This window comes from Cajanus cajan, chromosome 1 (assembly GCF_000230855.2).
Source record: "Cajanus cajan strain Asha chromosome 1, NIPB_CcT2T_4, whole genome shotgun sequence".
NCBI lineage: Eukaryota > Viridiplantae > Streptophyta > Magnoliopsida > Fabales > Fabaceae > Cajanus > Cajanus cajan.
The window spans coordinates 87,183,557-87,203,928 of record NC_138517.1 but is presented as its reverse complement, the minus strand read 5'-3'; the positions used below and the strand labels follow the sequence as shown (position 1 = coordinate 87,203,928).

At 35.3% G+C, this 20,372-nt stretch overlaps 2 protein-coding genes across 3 annotated transcripts; one reads left to right on the top strand and one right to left on the bottom strand.

Annotated features, from left to right (window-relative positions):
- Positions 1-5,071: 5,071 nt before the first annotated feature.
- LOC109811533 (uncharacterized) lies at positions 5,072-7,804 on the top strand. The gene is made up of 3 exons (XM_020375295.2): positions 5,072-5,389; positions 5,943-6,379; positions 7,123-7,804. The coding sequence occupies exons 1-3, from the start codon at positions 5,225-5,227 to the stop codon at positions 7,547-7,549; spliced, it is 1,029 nt and encodes a 342-aa protein (XP_020230884.1). The 5' UTR covers positions 5,072-5,224; the 3' UTR covers positions 7,550-7,804.
- A 299-nt stretch (positions 7,805-8,103) lies between these two features.
- Positions 8,104-19,032, bottom strand: LOC109811517 (homeobox-DDT domain protein RLT1). Of its 2 annotated transcripts, XR_014430562.1 has the most exons (19): positions 18,034-19,032; positions 17,523-17,942; positions 16,791-16,870; positions 14,796-15,206; positions 14,591-14,680; positions 14,316-14,480; positions 13,983-14,205; positions 13,806-13,906; positions 13,492-13,578; positions 13,233-13,385; positions 12,975-13,130; positions 12,504-12,713; positions 11,743-12,417; positions 11,114-11,665; positions 10,021-10,644; positions 9,803-9,907; positions 9,620-9,704; positions 9,441-9,525; positions 8,960-9,169 (listed from the first exon to the last, which is right to left on the bottom strand). XR_014430562.1 is itself a non-coding variant. In XM_083066404.1 (18 exons), the coding sequence occupies exons 1-18, from the start codon at positions 18,203-18,205 to the stop codon at positions 8,396-8,398; spliced, it is 5,262 nt and encodes a 1,753-aa protein (XP_082922530.1). In that variant the 5' UTR covers positions 18,206-18,915; the 3' UTR covers positions 8,104-8,395. The 2 variants fall into 2 exon arrangements, 1 of the variants encoding a protein (XP_082922530.1); XM_083066404.1 differs by having other exon boundaries at positions 8,104-9,169; positions 9,441-9,704; positions 18,034-18,915.
- Positions 19,033-20,372: the final 1,340 nt, after the last annotated feature.

Below are 20,372 nucleotides of genomic sequence, written 5' to 3'. Positions count from 1 at the left end.
CCATGGAATTGTAGAAAATTCTGAGATTTGCAGTCATGGTCGTGGTTCATGACCATGGCCATGGGGAAAAATGAAGTAGTTGAGACTTGCAACTATGGTCGTGGTTCATGGCCATGGTTCATAGCCATGGCAATGAAGTGACAAAGACTTGTAGCCATGGCCGTGGTTCATGGCCATAGCCATGAAGTAAAAATTGTAGTGGTAGAGACCTGCAGCCATAGTCGTGGTTCATGGTCATAGTTGTGAGGTAAAAATGAAGTGGCAAAGACCTACAGCCATGGTCGTGGTTCATGGCCATAGTCGTGGGAAGGAAACTGAGCTGACAGAAATTCAACGCTAAAACGCTGATTTGAGCACTGCAACAATGAGGGTAGATGATCGAATTTGGTCTTGAGATCTTCATAAAAGTTGTATCCTTGGATGTTAGCTTTCCAATGGAGTTGGAATCGCCCAAAAAGGAGGGCTAGAACTCCAGTTATGACCTTTTGAGTGAGCAAAGGTCAAGCTATCAGGATTTAGGCCAAGTGTTGTAGATTTTATAATTTTTAACAAGGTAGATGATGGAATTAGGACTTGGTGTATTCATGAGAGTTGTAGTAAATCTTCTTATCTTTCATATAAGATAAGGATGAGAATGATAGGGGTATTATAACTTCATATATGTTATTTTATGTGAAGACTACCATTTCACAATAAGTGATTTAGTTAAGTTGAAAGTTGTTTTGGGTGCTTAGGTTGATTGATGTTGTTTGTGTGTGTAAGTTGGCATGATAGATGGGTTGTAAACATGGACTATGAGTTGTATTATATGATGAAAATGTTATGTTTTGATAATAAATGATAAAATATTGATTAATGATGTTGTTGGTGATGCTTTTATGATGAAGATATGATGTAAACGAGATGTATGAATAGCTATATTATGTGTTGTGAATGTTGTAAGTGGTTAGAGATGATTGCATACCATAGGTTGATGTGTTTTTTGTTGAAATATGATGTTGTGTAGCATGATGAGGATACTTAGTAGTGAGATGTGAGATACATGTTGTAGTTAAGCTATGAAGTTGTGTAGTTGTGTAGAGGTGTTAAATGAGTTGAAGAGTTACGTGTTGAGTGAGTTATTGTGCTAAATAAAAATGTGTTGAATATGTGATATGTTTTTGAAGTTGTTTACAAGTTGTGTATTGACTATTTATATGTTGTGAAATATTATGAGATGATCTAGTTGAGATTTGTGAAGTGCATGATGATAATTTTGAGTTGTGAGAAGCATGATGTGAAGTGTGTAGATTTGTTGAGATGATACATAATTTATTAGTAGACTGTGTTGCTAAGTTGTTAGATGAGAGTTGTATGTTGTTATAAAGTTGTATGTTGTATTGTGTGTTGAAAAGATATTACTTTGTGATAGTTGAGCTGTAAATTGTGAGTTGAGTTATTGAGCTATTGAGTTGACTGTGTTGTTTAAAGTTGAAATGAGTTGATAGTTGAGTTTATGAGATGATAATTGTGTTGTTTAAACTTGAAATGAGTTAATAGTTAAGCTGATGAGATGATAACTATGTTGTTGTGCTGTGATGATAAGTTGTTGATCACTAGGACTAGGGGAGATGTTTTCGAAGTTGCTCATCTCATTGCGTGGATTGAGATAGTTGTGGTGCTCTAAAAGCTCAATTTGTTGAAAACCCTCATTGGGAAGTTATCCCTTAGAGTGAACGATGTGTTGTTCTCCTCTAAGACTTAGTTGGTCCCTTGTGTGGGCAAGATCGAGGCACACGTGTATAAAGCGACACGGTATAGGGGTCAGGTCGAGTTATATTGATTACAAGCGGCTAATTCGAGTAAAGTACAAAGTCGATAACTTAGTTTTTAACCAAGTATCGGAGGGTTGTAGTATTTGAGGAAAGTCAGTAGGTGGCTTAGTTGAGCTAGTTAATGCAGTGGTAGGCCTAAATCCAAATGTCATATCCTAACATAGTACTATACTTCTTTGTTTAAGTGGCAAAGTCAGAGAAATCGTTCTCGTGTTGTGAATTTTTATCCAAATTTGTTGTTTACCTAGCAAACCCAAAAAGGTTTTATGTTGTCAGTTCGGTAGGACCTAGCCACTTAGACTACTCACCCTGTGTTGATAGAGATCTTCGAGTTGAAATACGTGACGACGCATATGTGTTGATTAGTTGCATGTATTGATATGTTGTGAATGTGTTGATGAGATGTGTGTTGTTTATGTATTGTGTGTTGCCTAATGAATAAGCTGTTATTGTTGGTAGTGATGTTGTGTTGCAGGTTGCTTTTATATTTATGTGTTGTTTTAGTATCATGTGTTGTATGGTGAACAAGTTGATAAAAATGATGACAATGATGCTAAATTGCATGTGTTGTGTGTTGTATGTTGAACTATTTGATGGTGATAGTAATGTTAAGTTGCTAGCGTTGTAAGTTGTTTTCTTATATATGTATTATTTATGCAAAAGTTGTGTTTATAAATACAACTTTCATTTTCTTAATATAATTTTTCAAAAAATAAAGTTGTGTTTATGCACACCATTTCTTCATAGTTTTCTTTTTACGTTAAAATAATATATCATTTTTACAGTTTTTTTTTTTTTAAATATCGTGTTTTAAAACATCACTTTAATTGTTTAAAAGGAAAAATAAATGATATGAATCGTGTATATGAAACATGATTTTTACTTTATAAATTGTGTTCATAAAGACAGCTTATCCTATTTTGATTTTTTTAAAAATTACCTATTTCAAAAAAAAATTAAGAAAATTTCTATATTAAATTAATAAAGTCAATATTATACTTACATCTTCTATACATTACACTAATTTTTTTAATTATTTTTAAATTATTACATTCTCTAATAATAATAATATAAATTATTTTTTATATATAAAAATGATAAATAAAAGATGCACTTCCATAATTATCAAATACGAAGTGAAATTACATACCAAATATCCTCTAATAAAAGTTTCTATAAATATATGTATAGAAAAAAGTTATCATAAATTTAAAAAATATAGAATAATATACTGAAATTTGAATAGATTACACTTCTTAAAATAGTTATTACAAAAATAATAAACTTATTAAATATACTAGTTTATAATTAAAAAAATAATGTAGCTTTTAATTTCTACGTACACTATTAAAAAAAACTTAACCAATTATATCAAAAGTTTTAATAAAAGTCAACAAAATTTATTTATATAAAAGATTTCACCCATTAAAAGTTATGTTAGGTATTTTCTCTTCTAACTATTTATTTTAGAATATCATAAGATCATTAAAAACATATGAATTTCTCTTAAACATAAATCTAACAATTAGACACACAACATATAGTTGTACAAGCATTATTAGCATTTTTCTAGATTCATTTAAAATAAGTAATTATTAACATTGTTGTATTCACATAAATACCATTTATATATTATTTATATATAAGAATGAATCCGTTTATTTTATGAGTAAGTTTACATAGATTTACTCCGTTCAATAACTCATGTTCTATATCAAATCTCAACTATCTAACTATTAAATTTAAAGTTCTTAATGTTCAGATCAAAGCTGTAATTTTTTTAAAAATTTTAAAATTATTTGAAACTTCATTTCATTAATTCAAATTTCATAATTTTTTTTGTTTAATCCGAATCAAATCAATTTAATGTTAATCGAATTGGTTCGGTTCATGTCATCAAATATTCAATAATTTAAAAAAAAAGCCAAAGTAAATAAATTTTTTTAATATTAATTAAATTGATATATTGTAAAAATTAACTAAATTGATAGCTATGCAGAATAGTTCCTCTTAATTTATATTTTTAATCTACTGATTAATATTTTAAATGCACTACATTATATAAAAATGGCACACAATATATTATAATATAGTTCATCTTGATTTTGTTAAATATTTTATTAAAAAAATAACACAAAAATATCTTTAAAATAACAAAAACAAAACATACATATTGATTATTAATTAAATAAAAATATATAAATCAATTAATTTAATTTTAATTGATTTAGACTTTAAATATATAAATTTGATATTTAAATCAATTAACATCAAGTTTAATTGATTTAATTTGAATTAAATTTAATAAAAAAGTAGATTAATTTAATTAACTCGATTTGAATTATGAAGATCATCGAATTGATAATGAACGTCATTGCTCAATGTCCACATTTGATCGGTAAATAAGAAAAACATTGGGAAGCGGTCTCACCTTAGTAAGACAAGCGGCAGTCAGCAAAAGGTTTGGTAGGGAAACCAATGTCCTCTGAAAGTGATGAAGATGCATTAAAATAAAATAGAAAGAAAAAAAAATGATATATTTTCCTTCATTTAATCTTAGAAAATTGATTTCTAGAGATAAGAACTCTTTGCTTTCATTTTACCTTTTCTTCCATTTAAATTTTCAATATTTTTTCCTTTACTTTTTTCAAATAAGGAGAAATTCAATGAAAAAGAATTATATTCTTTATTAAAATTTAAAAAAAATAAGAAGAATTACTAAGTGTCGTTTTCGGGGCAGTGAGTTGAGAGGAAATCACGTTTTTTAGGAAAGCTATTATAACCTTGACAGTACCCAAACAGATCATTAGCTTTTCTCGGATTACTTGATTTTTATTTGAAATTAAATAGTAAAGTTGATAAAAGTAAAAGTAAATCATTTGAGGTGATGGCATTATCCACATTCCAGATTGTGTCGTTGGGGTAAAAAAATGTATATTTTATTTTCTTTTACCAATGTGATCATCCAAACACAAGTGGTGAGCTGGCAGGTGCACTGTGGGTAAAATCCTTATTACAGTTATACCCTTCTGATTCTTTTTTATACGGCGCCGCGTATGCACAATTCCGTCTCATTCAATCTATTTAGTCTGTGTACATTATTGTAAATCGAAGTCTCATAAGATCTTTTCACCTCGTGCATCGCATGGAGATATATTATACAAATAAATATAAATATAATTCAACAACTTAAATTGTCAAATGCTTTTCATCATAAAAAATAAAAATCAATTCTTAATCTCAATTGGTATATTATATATATATCAACAGTTAAAGACGAAATTTGTTACACACTAAATTTCTTATATTAAAATTTTGTACAGTTTCCAATTTAGAATTGTTGATCAGCAAGAGGGTTGAACACAGAACCGAAAGCTTGAGGCTTGAGCAAAGAGAAGAGTAGTGAATATATGGGGATAGACTACTATGAGATTTTGGAGGTTGACAAGAATGCCACAGATGAAGAATTGAAGAAAGCCTATAGAAAGCTTGCAATGAAATGGCACCCTGATAAGAATCCAAACAATAAGAAAGAGGCTGAGATTAAATTCAAACAGATATCTGAAGCCTACGAGGTAACATCTTTGTCGTTGATTTGGTGTGTCGGTGTACTAAGGATGTTAGATCCTATGTTTGATTTTGGTCATCATCACTCTGCCTTCGTGGATTGTGTTTTCCCACTTTGTTCATGATGTTGAATTGATTCTCCTTTCAGTTCATGGTTAATTAAGCCTTGATTTTAACTTCTACCCTTGTTGTTAAGCCTCGATCATTGTTTAACTACACTGGTTATATTGTTCCTAGTTTGACCTCATGTTGAGGATGCTATTGGGAGGCCTATAGTCTATAGAACCCCAATTTCATTTCATTTTTTTCTAAGATGATCTTGCCATGATTCAACTTTTTTCCCAGTGTGATTATTGCTTAATTTGTTTTATTTCTGCATTCGGGGATTATTGCTTGATCATCCGCAAGGCACCGACACACCAGTATTAGGTTGTGGTATCCTATTTTTGTTTCAATTATTCATCTTGCTCCCTATGTCTATGTTTCTTTGTGGGGCTATGTGAGCCGTGAAATGAATATAGAATATGACTTGGTAGTATATATTGGTTTGATTTCATGCAGGTTCTAAGTGATCCTCAGAAGAGAGCAATTTATGATCAGTATGGAGAAGGTGGCCTTAAAGGTGGAATGTCACCGCCGGATGCAGGTTTTGCTTCATTCTTCCAAACTGGGGATGGCCCAGCAGCGTTTAGGTTCAATCCCAGAAATGCAAACAACATATTTGCAGAGGTGTTTGGGTGTTCAAGTCCATTTGGAGGAACGGGAATGGGGTTTGGCTGTGGTGGGAGAGGCACAGGCATGAGGGGTGGAACATGGGTGTCAAGGTCCTTTGGTGGAATGTTTGGCAATGACATGTTTGGAGAAGGCAGGCACATGAATCAAGGTCCACGCCGCAAGGCACCTTCCATTGAAAATGCATTACTTTGCAGCCTTGAGGAGCTCTATAAGGGGACTACCAGAAAGATGAAAATCTCCAGGGAAGTTACACTCGCAAGCGGGTGAGTGCTCTTTGCTTGCTATTTCAATTCTCAACAATTTGTACTTAAACCTTCCCATAACTAAATTTCATGAACAGAATGAGTTCCGTTGTTGGGTTTGTTACGACTAAAATTTTGCTATGTTTCTGTATTCCTGGTCTTAAGTAAAAAAATGTGTTGCTACACTTTAGATAGTTGTTAGTTAGATCTCTTGATTTGTTGGATATCCTTCTCCTTATATTAATATTTCATGGATAGTCAGTTGATGCTACAAATTTTAGCAATCTGCCAATTTTTCTCCTCGTCCTCTCTGCTCTTTGGGTCAATGAAGTTGTCATCATAAGGATTGATGTGCAGATCATTTCTGTTTGGCATGACTTTTGACCTGGCCTTTATATAAGTCTGGCATGACTTGTTAGTCTGTCTAAACATCAAAAGCCTATTTCATATTAAGTTTTAAATAGGACGATTGGTCTATCCTTGGACCTTAATGAGATCGATACGCGTATAAGTCATAAACAAAATGCTTTAGTTGATAAAATAAAGATTTAACATTGCACGTTAAATATTAATATGTGTACTAGGAAATAATATTATTTACAAACAAGCTTGGCTCATCAAGCCTAGTAGGTTTTTTCTAACATGAGTCAAGTCATAGGTATCTAAGCATCAAGCCTAATAGTTTGTTCTTTCACTTATTTTGCTTTCCTATGTAAGTGCAGCCATATTGATATAATATCTCTCCCCTACATTTATATTTGCAGGAGAACTTTTCCTGTGGAGGAAATTTTAAACATTGAAATCCATCCGGGCTGGAAAAAGGGAACCAAAATCACTTTCCCAGAGAAAGGAAATCAGCAGCCAAATGTCATTGCTGCAGATCTTGTGTTTATTATTGATGAGAAACCTCACAGTGTGTTTACAAGAGATGGTAATGATTTGGTTGTTACACAAAAGATATCACTTAGAGAAGCTGAAGCTCTAACAGGCTACACCATCCAACTTACAACTCTAGATGGCAGGGATCTGAACATTGCCATAAACAATGTGACTGATCCAGATTATGAAGAAGTGATCACCGGAGAAGGTATGCCAATTTCTAAAGATCCTTCAAAGAAGGGTAACCTTAGGATCAAATTTAACATCAAATTTGCAGATATCGTTGATGCCAGACATGAAAGCCAAAGTTAAGAAATTTGTGGCACCATAAGAGAGCCAACCGTTGCAGACTGTATCTACTATCTAGTGTATAATAATAGCCTTTCGTTTTGTTCCCGTTCTTCCCTTTCCTTTTCCTCCATTTTTAGATGGATGTGACTTGTGTAGTTTCTGTAATGCGTTAACAATGTCATTCACGCAAAAAAAAAAAACCCGACATCACTAGACTGAGGTATATTATTTTGAAAACTACGGGTGACAAAGAGTACCTTTATTGTTGTGGTTTCAGTATGCATTATTTAGCTGAAAATGGTTAGTTTCATAGAAGTGTTAAAAAGGCCCAACCATAATGTAGAACGAGGAGGCAATCAGACCGCGTGCAGTTGAGTAACAGCAATAAGCAATTTAACACGAGGGTTTAAATTTGGGCATGTATTTAAACAAGGAAAATGAGACTTTTGCACAAATGAATGCGAAGAGTATGCTGGTAATTCCTCTGTTAAGCACCTCTTAAATTGATTGATATATTTGAGGTTTGATTTTAATTCCTTCATGTTTCCGAGCGAATAAACATTTATCAGTTCCAGTTAGTCCAGACAAAAAGGTATAATAAAACTTTATTAATTAATGAGTATCTTCTATTACAAGGAGGAGAAAAATACAAAAACAAAATGAGGCTGGCTACAAAGCCCTCTGCTTCAAGATGCTTAAAAATACAAGGCTCCATTTTGCATGGATAATATACACTAAATCTACTCACCCATAAACTCTTCGTCAAGACATGACTTGGAGCTCATGTATTTTGTATAGCTGCAATATCAAAAATGTAATGCAGCTTCAGGTGCAAATCCCTTCATTGAGCGATTAAAAATGGATGTTCTAATCAGAAGAATCTTCAGACAAAGCCGAGTCTGACCCTCCAACATTTACTACCCTATTTGCTATCCCATCTGAACCCTCGCTCATAACATCTGCCTCTGAATCCTCCAATTCATTCTCTTCGATGCCATTCTCATTATCATTATCATCTTCAAAAGCATCCACATCTTCGTCACTCATTCCAACCAAATCCCTACTCCATCTGTTGGGGGGAACACCATTAAAACCTACTTCCCAGTTTCCTTGATCATATTCCACAGCTTGAGCATTGTCGTCATCAGATTCCACCTCTTCAGCACTGTTACTATTGTCAACAACCCCAATGTGTACAGGAGTCATGGGACTTGCCTTTTCGCCATCCCATTCCTCATCTAAGTTTCTCAACGGTTCCCTATCAATCTTGGAGCTATGACTGGCTGTCGTATGACCCAGCAACAAATCTTCAACAGCTCTCTTTCCCACTCTCCGTTTCCTTACTGTCCGACGACCTCGCCCAGCACCTTGTCCTTGTGTTCCTCGAGCCTGATGTTTTAATTTGTGACTTAGATTGTCAGTGACCTTAGCATTCTTGCGTCCACCATCTCGCTTGGAATTGTACACTCTTTTAGCCAGCTTTTTACCCCGACCTTGTTCATTAGTCCCCCGTCCCCGTTTATTGCCACTTCGTACAATTTTCTTATGAACAGATTTATCTTTAGTGAATTCAATATGGTCAAATTCTGCTGGTTCAACCTCCCTATTAGATTTTGTGTGAGCATATCTCGATGGAAGCTTCTGCAAATAGCAAGTTAGGTGCATTAATGTTCCTAATAAATATCATGAGAAATTTTTCCAAATAAAGATTCGGTCCAAAATATGAAAACAGGAACATAAATTCAAGGGGAACTTGACATCTAATCTGCTTGTAGTCTTTTGGATGCGCAATAGCTCAGCCTCAGCATTTTCAGATAAAAATGGAAACTTGCAGCACTGCTTATGATAACATCAAACCCTGCTATTTAAGACTAGTAAAAGCACTCTACTATAAAGGAAAAATGAGACTCACTATGTATTCTCTTGCTTCTTTCTCCTCACAAGGCTCATGTTCCTCAAACTTTACGTAGCTGATGGATGAATCAATCTCAAAAAGCCTGAGAGACAAAGCTGCAGTGGTTAGTGGAACCCATGGAAGCACAGCAACAGATTCAGGATCAGTTGAAGCCTGCACAGAGCTTTCTGACATACTGCTTAATCCCAACAATTCATCTGTTGTAGAGAAGTTCGAGGACAGAAAATCTCGCCGTAGTGCTTTCTCAAATAGGGTCAATATCTGCAAAATAGATTGTTTAATTTATTTATGTCTGAGCAGGCATGTAATGCAGAGATATAGAGGCTAGAACTTTTAAGAATTGAAAGGGCATGCAAAACCTGTAAAAGTTCCTCAACAGAAGATGATTTGCTCAACTTTACACCCCAGTGCTTCCTCATATCATCAGTCCAACTTGTTCCAAATGCTTCAGATAGAACAGATACCTGTAAATCAACATGTAAATACAATATACTCCTCAAAAGTCAAACTATCAGAGGGCACAAAATACCATTTTAAATTTTGATAGAAGGTGAAAGCAGAGTTACCATCAACTCACCTCCATAAAAGCCAACAGGACCTTAAGCAATCTTGTTCGCAAGGGAAGCGGATATTCCAAAAAACAATTATCTTTGGATAACTTATCACGACACTGAAATGCATGTTTAGAAAAATTAAATCCAGTATTCGAGGGAAAAGTCCGGTGGCAGGAATTGCAATGGGAGTCTTCAACAAAATAAGGATTGAGGCAGGCATCACAAATGTCCATCTGAGGTTTGCATCTCTTTATCCCATATCTCATTGCACATAAAACTGATGAATTATAGCATTCTTTCCACAACCACTTCTGAAAATCTTGATATCTTCTCCAGGCAGATTTCTTCTCACACTCAGTTTTCCCAAGCTCAATTTTGAAGGATGATGAAGTTTCAGATATATCAGGGTTCAAGTCATGAAGGGTACTGCTAGGACTGTCGGATCCAGCATTGTGGTCAGGGATAGAATATGTTTCATTAGCTTCAATTTTAATAGAAACTTCGCCTCTACTTCCATTCTTGGCACATCGTGCATTCTTCTTTCGAACATTTTCTTTAAAGGAATTCTCAATCTTTTGCAACATCAAGCGCAAATGAGATTCCCTGATCCCGCGAGAATCCAATGACGTCAAAAGAGCATCAAAGGCCTGCATTGCAATAGTAGAATAAATAATATTGTAACAACTATGACAAAAAAAATAAAGCAATTAATTTTTACACAAAATTGGCACCTAAAGATTTAAATGAATCACAAATTCAATAATATTTCCAAGGCAGTATCAATGAATTGTTGGTAAAGAAAAAAGGAACTTTGATAAAAGGTTAGAAAGTTATACAAAAGAGTTACCATGATTCCATGAATATACTAAGGATGGGGCAAATGTCTAAAATTCAGAGGCTCATTAATTCCATTTGCTAAAGATCAGATATTGATGGGAAAAAAATAAATTTAGGGGAAAAGTCTCTTAGGAATTAGTATGTCTAAAAGTAAAAGGAGACTTGCTGTGTCCTAACATACATGACATTAAAGCATGCACTGACACTGAAATATAATAAACATGTCAAAATCAATGTACAATTTAGTCGATCAGCTTAAGTACAGAATAAACAATTTACCTCTTCAGAATCAATAAGCCTCCACTTCCCATCATGATATTCAACAAAGATCCTGCCAGAACCAGGATCATTGCTGGAAGCAGAGGCAACAAATTGCCAATATCGATTTCGTCTTCGATCTTGGCCAAGGGGTAAAGACCTGTAAACATACATCTCCTCTGCCATGTGGGCAATATAAGATTTCAACTGTGAACGTGATCTTTTCGAATATTGTGCAGGTACCTGAGTATGAGGGATGTCTGCACAAGTACCCGTGCCAAAATCTTGAATTGACGAGGACTTCTCCATAGGCATGTTCTGTGCAACAAGAGCTCCCTTTTGGTTTTCTGCAGTGCTGGGTGATGCTTCATTATTAATATTGTTAATATTAATGTCAAGCATTGGACTTTGGTTGCCCCCCACAGCTGGATATGTGTATTGTGTCTCAACCTTATTCCCAGCAACTGATGGAAAATCCGATTTACCAATAATATCATCTTTCAGACGAACTTTATCTATCTGTGCTTCAGCCCACATTTGTTTCTTCAGAGCATTCGCTGATTCCAGTCGATCCTAAAAAACTCTCGATATCAACATAAAAACTAAACAAAAATAAACACAAGGTACTCACTACACAGAAAAGAATTCACCTCAAGAACAACACGGATTGAATTTCCTTCATTTGCTACACCAACCAACGCGACAAGAGCATTTAAACGCTCCTCTACACTGAGATCAGAATATTCTCCTTCAGCAAGCCCTAGAATCCAGGACTCTCCTGATTTGCTTTCATCAATTTCCATATTATCTTGAACAAGATTTCCAGCATTTAAATCTTCACAAGCAACAGGTTGTGGAGTGACAGAACTGAGACAATCAGCATCTGTAGAAACATTCTTAGGAAAACAAGGTAGATCCGTATCAAACTCATTTTGAATAAGATCTACATTGTGACCCAAATTTTCTTTTCCATTTGATGAGCAAATGTTTGTGTCATCATACTGTTCAGAATTTTGGTTTGCACTTGAAGGATTTACTAAATCATCATCTTCAGGATCCTCGTCAACTTCGTCACTTTCTGATTCCTCTTCTCTCTCAACATCATCAGCATCTTCACCAGCTAGAAACCCATTTTCAAATATTTGAATTTTCTTTCTTGCTTCTGAAAGAATGTTCTCAGCATCAGCAGGATTCTTTCTGAATGCAGTCCGAACACAATATGTTGATGGAGCTATTCTTTCAAACAATTTAGTGTCTCTTGTCAAAGCAACAGAAATTGATGCTTCAGGTGTCTTGCTGGTTGTCAAGTCCCGAAGACCAGATTTCTGGCAGGAAAAGAGATATAAAAACAAATGTCAGTTTTTCGGAAAGCACTTTATAATTACAGTTTATACAATGGTAAACCATTCACCTGGATTTTATCAGCAAGCTCTAGTACTGTCAAACCCTTACTACCCTCAAGTGAGAGAACATGAAAAGCTGCAAATTTAACTGTTCCAGGAGTCAACCTGTGCCTTGATCTTCGAGGAGCTAACAGACCTCTCTCTTGCATTTTGGCCACGGCACTTTCAGCTGCTGAACCATTACGGAGTGTAGAAATGATATCTTCGCAACTTTTTCCCTGCAGTTACAAATACATAATTGAACCACTAAATCAAAGGCAGAAAAGTAAGACCATAATATACATTGTTAATTTAAAATGTGAGCAAAACCATAAATCCTCAGTGAAAGTATTCAATGGCAACAAAAAGCTTTATACAGATCCAGTGAACTGAGATGATATCACAAAATATGTTTCAGACTATAGGCAGCAAAATATGGCAGTCTTCAGTTAACATAGGAATCTGAGCTGAAACTAATACAAAAAATAAAGAAAATGAACCTCGTCTTTATCAATTGCATAGGACCATGTAATATTTCTTTTCTTCAGCTGCGGTCCTAATCCTGCAGACAGTACTAACTGCCGGAAAATTTCCGGCCATGTCAACTGATTCAAGTTCTTCTGCCAATTTCGTATATCAAAGCCCCATGCATATGCCTAAAACATAACAAAGACAGCATTGTCAGAGTCAACAGTCTAGGATAAATCTAGTATTTGTCTTAAAAGGAAAGATAAAATTTAAGATACATTTCAACTTACTCCTTCCACAATCTCTGGATGCCCACCTCCAGGATTAGCGGCTCCATTCTGGTTCATCCCTATTCCTGTAGAAGGTGTCCTTGCAACATCTTCAATGTCTTTTATTATCACCTTGAGCAGAGCAACATGTATCTCACCCAACAATCTAGAATCCTGCAATCGAAATGGTTTGAATTGAACATACATAATGAGCAAAGAGTACACAAAGATGCAGTTCATATGCAGCACAAAATCAATAGTGAAGGCCAGATTTACTCACATAGTCATGAAATGCCTGTACAAACTCATCAATAGTAAAAGGCCATAATTCAAGGACATCAGCAAAAGTAATCAAGAATTTCCAAACCTGAAATAGAGTAACAGACCACAGCTTTCAAGCTTTAAATTCAGAATCTTCAATTAAGCATATAAAACAAATAAAAAACATGAATGAGCTGACATAAACCACTGTCAGAAACTGTGAAAGGGTAAAAGTCCCCTTTCCCCTATTGACAGTATCAGAGCTGGAGATAATAGGTTCAGAGCAACATTATCCTACCATATAACAATAAATGATTGACAATACCAACATACCATGAGAAGGTTGCCAACATTCTGTTCTGAGTTAATCCAGGGTTGGATGGCAAATGGCTTTCTCAGCTTTACACTTTTGGGTGGAAATACACACAATGAATCTACAGTACAACATGTATCAGTAATAGAACCCAATTACCAAACACTATTGAAAGTAATATCATGATAATTGCTCACCCCTAAATGATTCAAGGTTTTGCAAAGTATCAAGATCAATATGAATAATAGAAGAAAGCCCCTTGCTTGCAGCAGCCAACTCCATCAATTCCAGCTGTTCATCCTCAATAAGCTCCATAGATTCTTTAGCCATTCTACGAGCATTTGCCTTCTCAAGGGCAGCTTTCTTCCTCTCTTCCTCTTTCTCCTTGCGAATCTCTTCCTTTAGCCTCTTTTTCTCGGCCTTTTGAAAGAAAAACCACAAGAAAAAGGATAGTAGATTACATAAAAAATCCACAGATGTTTGAATATTTGCCACAGGAAGGCTAAAACCAACAGGCTGTAAAAGCTTACTCTTAAATGTTCTTTCAACAAGAATTTTTCCCTTCGTTCCATTTCCCGTCTTTGCTCACGCTTTGATCTTTCCTCTTCTCGTTGTTTCTCACGTATCAACCTCTCTTCTTCCTTCCTTCTTTCACGATCTTGCCTTTCCATTTCTTTCCTCAACCGCTCTTCACTCTGAAAGGGAGAGGGAAAATAGAGGGGTAAGCTAAAGATAAGAGGATGCCTTTTAAATTCTACACAACACATGGTGGCACAGTGACAGGCAGAAATCATTTTAATAAAACCTTTCGTCTGAGGTTATCTTGCTTCTCAAGCTCTTTCCGCATCCTCATTTCATAGGCTTCAACTTCCTTAGCAACTCTGGCTTCATCACTCTTCATAAATAATGTCAACAATATATATCATCCTCCATAAAAATATTGTATTTAACGTAGTTAAGGAAAATGACATCAAACAATAATTAGGGAAAAGTACAAATTCAATTAATACCTTCCGTTTCCTCTCCATCCTCAATATTGCATCGTTATGGTTAACTTGGCCACCAGGTAAGGCATAAGAATTTTCTTGTCCAATAATTGGGTGATCAGAAAAGTGAGAGTTCATTCCAGTATTGGTTATGTTTGTGTGAGGTTCCCTTTTGGGTTCTCCATCATTATCTCGAGGAGGAGATGGATAGGGAATCACTTGCTTTTCCTGTTGAGACAAAAGACGAACACGAGAAGAATGACCTTGGGGAGCATGAATTCTGGGTTGCTGTTCATTTCCAAGGGGAAAAGGAGTTCTGGAGGGAGCCTCAATTGGATCATGTAAATGAGGTAGGTTCAGTTGTCCAAAAACATCAGATCTAATGCCAGACTGGTTTGGAAGAAAAGGATATTCATGGAATGTCCTTGCCATTGTCTGAAATGGAGACCATTTAAAATCAAAATATCATATAAAACAACCAACCAGCAAGATTTGGACAGTAAGTATAACGTAAATATGCATAAATAATACCAACTTTTTTCACAAACTACTAAAGGAAACTGAGGAAAGACTGTTTGTATTAAAAGAGCATTTAAAAACATTATGGGCATGAAAAGATTGGACAAAATACACCCATGACTAGAATAAATAATCAAACAGCATACCAAGTGAATACCCAAGTCGACACATCTACATTAAATCTCTTCCTTTTACACAAATGAAATCCAAATAAAGGATAGAGATTAAAGTAATAATATGCACCATATCACAACTCGAGCTTATAGATCCAGCATGCCATTCACAAAAATGTGAAGTCATAAAGTACATAATAAGTAAAGGAATACCATTATATACAACATGAAGGAAAAGCATTTAAAAAGGCACCAATCTTGATAACTAATTCACACAATCATGATTAAAAAAGGGTTTTCTTTTGACATGTAGCTCAATCATAGTTATCAATTCCAGACAGCAATGTGTAGCAACTGGCACTGGAAATGCTATATAGCAGGATAGAGCATAGCAAGACAAACACTACTTTAAAATTTTGTATACATATACATAATTGATAAATATAATCAATTAATACTATATACTTGGTTAAATAAATAATGCTCCAAAATTATAATCAATTAACCCAAATGATGGAAAAGTGGCAGGAGACAGTGAAGGTACAAAGGTAAGTAAACAGACCAACAGAGAGAAGACATGGCCTATTTTGTTTCGAAGTGAAGGCCACACCACATTAACAGTGACCTGAGATGCAGTGATCTCTCGCAAAGATGGCTGGGCTGAGAGAAGACGTGCTTCGATGAGAAGAAAAAGAGAGAACTGAGGAATGTCTTATTCGTTGATGAAGGGGGGATTAGGGTTTTATCTTTTTCGGTCTGACCGAGGCTAAATGTCATTTTTATACTGGAGCAGGGGTAAAATTGGAATTTTGTCACACATCAAGATTGCACCACCATTGTGTGCAACAGACCCGGTGACCCACAATCTGGGCCACAATAACGAAAACACTACGCAATGGCCGCTCCACACAATATTAAACGTTATCAATATAACCCAGAGCTCGATACATGACTAATTTGATGGAAAATGGGATACTAAATCTTGGGCTTAGGCCCAACAATTGGGAAGAAGACCACAAAGATAAATTATTGGATCCAAGTCCAATGAAACCAATGGTCTGGAAGGCTTATTCCAGAAAGCAGAAATGAGAGCTTGCAAGGAAGTTAGGGAGGAGTATGCCTAGGTGCCACATTTATTATGGAGGGAGAATTATAGTGATTGGAGTGGACAGCGTGTTTTAGAGGAAAGTTGTTATTGAGAGAGGACTCGAGGTGCCTTGAGCTCTGGTTTATGAGAAATGTGCTTGTATTGAATTTCATTTTTTGGTTCAATTCCAGTAGTAATATGCAGTTGTTTCCTTTCATGAATATTCTGTGTCCTATCATTATTATTATTATAATCTTACAGACCAAAACACCAAGTAGTTATACCATAACAAAAGCTAACCTTGTTTGTCCTATGATCATGTCTTTCGTATATTTTACCATCATAGGCAAGACTAGGCCGCTTCTGTTGTTCCGTAACAGCTGCACCAAAAGAAAATAGTTAGTGAGCAGTCAAAAATAAAAGGCACACGCACCCGTCACAAACAATTATTCATCAAGTCAACCCTCACTTTGCTATCTAATATTGCAAGTGTTGGTCATTTTAATCCCTTCACTAAAACTTCACCTTTGGTCCCAAAACTTCAATAAACATAACTCATGCTAACCCTTATCCATAAACATCTACCATCTAATGTGAATGATACAATATTGAGGATTAAAATGTGAGTTTACTCACTATTTATCAGCAACTCATAACATAATGCTTCTAACAATACTTCGAGGTTGAAAAAATCAGCCGATGACAAGCAAATCTAAAAACAAAGACTTTCATCCCTCCTTACAATGATACTCTAAAACAGAAAACCGAAGAAACTAGTTTACAAAATAAAAACGACATACATATGAAAAATAGAAACTCTGTAATCAGCTTAATACCTAAGCAGAGCTGTACAACGAAAAACAATAAACAAGGCATCCAAAACAAGTTCAGTAAAGAGCTGAATTGCACGTGCCATCATAAACATACAAACAGAAGGTAAAATAGAAAACAAAGCATCATACATTGATAGAGTTCACTCAATTCAACTCAAGTACACAACCATTGAACAAGTCAAAGAATCAAGGAACATACCTAATGGTGCCCCAAATGCATCCGGCGGCAAAGGATCAAACTCCACTCCAAGAATGGGTCCATGTTCCCTCAATGGCTCCCCCAACTGAGCCTCCACACAAGCAATTGCTCTAAGCTCCATTATAGTCTGCGGCGACTCATAGTAGCCCCGAGGCACCACATTCCTCAACTCCGAGCGGTTAAACGGGCTGGATCCTGAACCCGACCCGGATCCGTATTCAGTACCCACTTCCAGACCAAGCCTGGGCTCCTCCGCCAGCGGAGAATCCGGCAACGCCGCCGCCTTACGCGGCTTCTTCGACGGCAAGTCCTTCTTGTCCTTCAAACGCCGGTGACAGAACCACATCTGCAACTGCCGATCCGACAAGCCCAACTTCTCCGACAACTCCGCCCTCGTCGCCTCCGACGGGTAATTCTCCACTAACCAAAAACAAAAAACAAAAAACAAAAAAGTGAGTGAAGAAAAAACCTAAAAATTGAAGAAGACAAAAGAAAAGAAGCGTTAACGAACCAGCATAAGCTTTCTCGAGCGTCTCAAGCTGAAACGGTGTCTTCATCTGGCGCTTGGGCTTGCTGAGACCCTCACTGGAATTTCCAATTTTGCTGTTACTTTCATTGTTGTTGTCGTTCTCGTTGCTGTTCTCCTCTCTCTTGACGGCGTCGTTCTCCGCCTCGGCCTCCATCGATCGCGATCGAACCTCTTTTCCCCCTTCAAACCCTAGGAATCCAGAACGAAGCCACAAAAAGAAACCAGCGCAGACCAGAAAAAGAAAAAATAATTAGGGCAATAGAATAGAATCGATTTTGGTGTTTCTTTGTTTTTATTTATTTTTGTCATCCCAAATTTCTCTTCGAGAAACCAAAAATTCCGTGATAGTCAAGGAATGGAAAGGCACACAATTATTATCCGCTGATGAAAAAATAAATTGAAAAGAAAGAACATTGAAGATGAAGAATAAAACAACAAAATCCAAACCAAATTATATAATAAATCAATAATAATAAGGGTGGTAATTGATATTCATATTCATAAACAAAAATATTAAACCAAAAACAACAGTCGCTGATGACTCCTATAACTACAACACCTTCACCACTTTTCATATTTATTTTCCTTTCGTTATTAATTACTTTACTATAATAATATTCTTAATCTGTTTTTTCTTTTTTTTTATCGCTTTTATGAACGAACGGTGTGATCATTGATGATGCTCGTGTCAAACAGGAGGGCCAGCTAAAAAACAAAACAAACTCAAACCCAACGAATGAAGAATGCTTTTTTTCTTTTGTTTATGTTTCTAAATTTTGTTTTTTTTTTAATTAACTAAAAATGAATTGTTTCTCTCACTGGTCACTCTGCGTGTGTTGTGTGCATCCCATTTTCTCCCCCACGTTGTTTTAATTTGGATGAACTTTTAATGCCGAGGTTCTTTCTTTTTCTCAGGGTTCGATTTTTCTTTCGTTGAATTTTCTTTTGATTTTGTTTTTTTTATTATTTTATATTACTTTTGACCAATTGGTTAAGTGGCCTAAGGAATTGGAGAGAGAAGAATTACTGAACATGTGTTTTGTTCAAGGGGTGTGTTGGATTGGTTCTTTAGAAAGTGTTTTTGTTTCGAGGGCTCAGTTTTAGTGATTTTAGATATTCTCGTGCAATGATCGTATCGATGTTTAAGGTTCATGTTGTTGTGGGCCCCATTATGGTTCTTCTGGCTGCCACACATCACCAAGCGGGCTTTTCATTGGACTTCCAGTGTGTTTTGGGCCTGCAAGAATGGTCTCAAGAATCATCAAGTTTCTCTCTTCCATTGACCAAAAAGAAAAAGCATTTATGATTGGGAAAAAGATATCTCATTACAATGACCAAAACACTTTACTAAAGCGATAAATTAAATTCTTCAACAAAAATTAATTATTAAAATAATACATCACAACAAGAAGAATAATATGGACCCTAAAATAGTTATTACAACAAATAATTAGATACATTTTTTTTTATATTTAGACTGTGGAGTTATATAAAATTAAAGAGTTTTTCTTCTCAAAATGCAATATAATTTGAGATTGTAGACACCCAATTTTGTCCGGAGCATACAAACAAAGAAATTGACTTTCATATTCAATGAAAAGGAGCTCCTAAGTATAGAAACAACCGGACATGACAACAAGGAAGCTTGAAGCCCAAAAAAGTTGTTTTTAGTAGCCCAGAACGGGCTGTTCCAAAATCGGAACGAACCATTCCAAGTTACTAAAAAAACCTAAAACCTTAGTTTAAAACAGGTCATTCCAGCATAGGCAGTTACATGTAAAACTCAACCCTAGAACAGACCGTTATAGTTTAAGAACGGACCGTTGCAGATGCGAAATTAACACATAACGTACAGATCCAGAACAGGTCGCTCCGAATCAGGAACGGGTCATTCTGGTCAATTCTGATGTCTATAAATAGACGACTCAGGCACAGTTTTCAGGACCTGAAAATTTCAGATAAGACTCCTTTGAGCTCGAAATTTCTCTCTCTCTCTCTCCATCCTATTGTATTTCTTATATTTGTGAGGTATATTGTAGTGTGAAAGGTTGTCACAAAGCACCTAGAACTTCCATATTTGGAAGATCTAACAAAGCTTGCTACAAGGTATTTCAATCAATCTTTTCCTCTCTTTTATTTCTGATCTTTAATAGTCTTCTCTCTATTTTATTTTTCATCTTTAATAGACATTGTTATAACAAAAGCAATCATGTAGACATTTCAGGATCAATTGTGTAACTTCAATTTCAAGCATGTAAATAACTATTGATAAAGGAGATTAAATATTTAACTTATTAATTCTTACTATACTAACTTCATCA

Bases quoted from the DNA above. Each gene is read 5' to 3' on its own strand.
- LOC109811517 (XM_083066404.1), bottom strand. From the start codon at position 18,205: ATGGAGGCCGAGGCGGAGAACGACGCCGTCAAGAGAGAGGAGAACAGC. The intron at 13,579-13,805 runs GTATGTTGGTAT...ACTCTATTTCAG, and splicing joins ATGTTGGCAACCTTCTCATG to GTTTGGAAATTCTTGATTAC. The intron at 9,908-10,020 runs GTGAGTTGATGG...GTTGATTTACAG, and splicing joins TCCTGTTGGCTTTTATGGAG to GTATCTGTTCTATCTGAAGC.
- LOC109811533 (XM_020375295.2), top strand. From the start codon at position 5,225: ATGGGGATAGACTACTATGAGATTTTGGAGGTTGACAAGAATGCCACA. The intron at 5,390-5,942 runs GTAACATCTTTG...GATTTCATGCAG, and splicing joins AGATATCTGAAGCCTACGAG to GTTCTAAGTGATCCTCAGAA. The intron at 6,380-7,122 runs GTGAGTGCTCTT...TTATATTTGCAG, and splicing joins GAAGTTACACTCGCAAGCGG to GAGAACTTTTCCTGTGGAGG.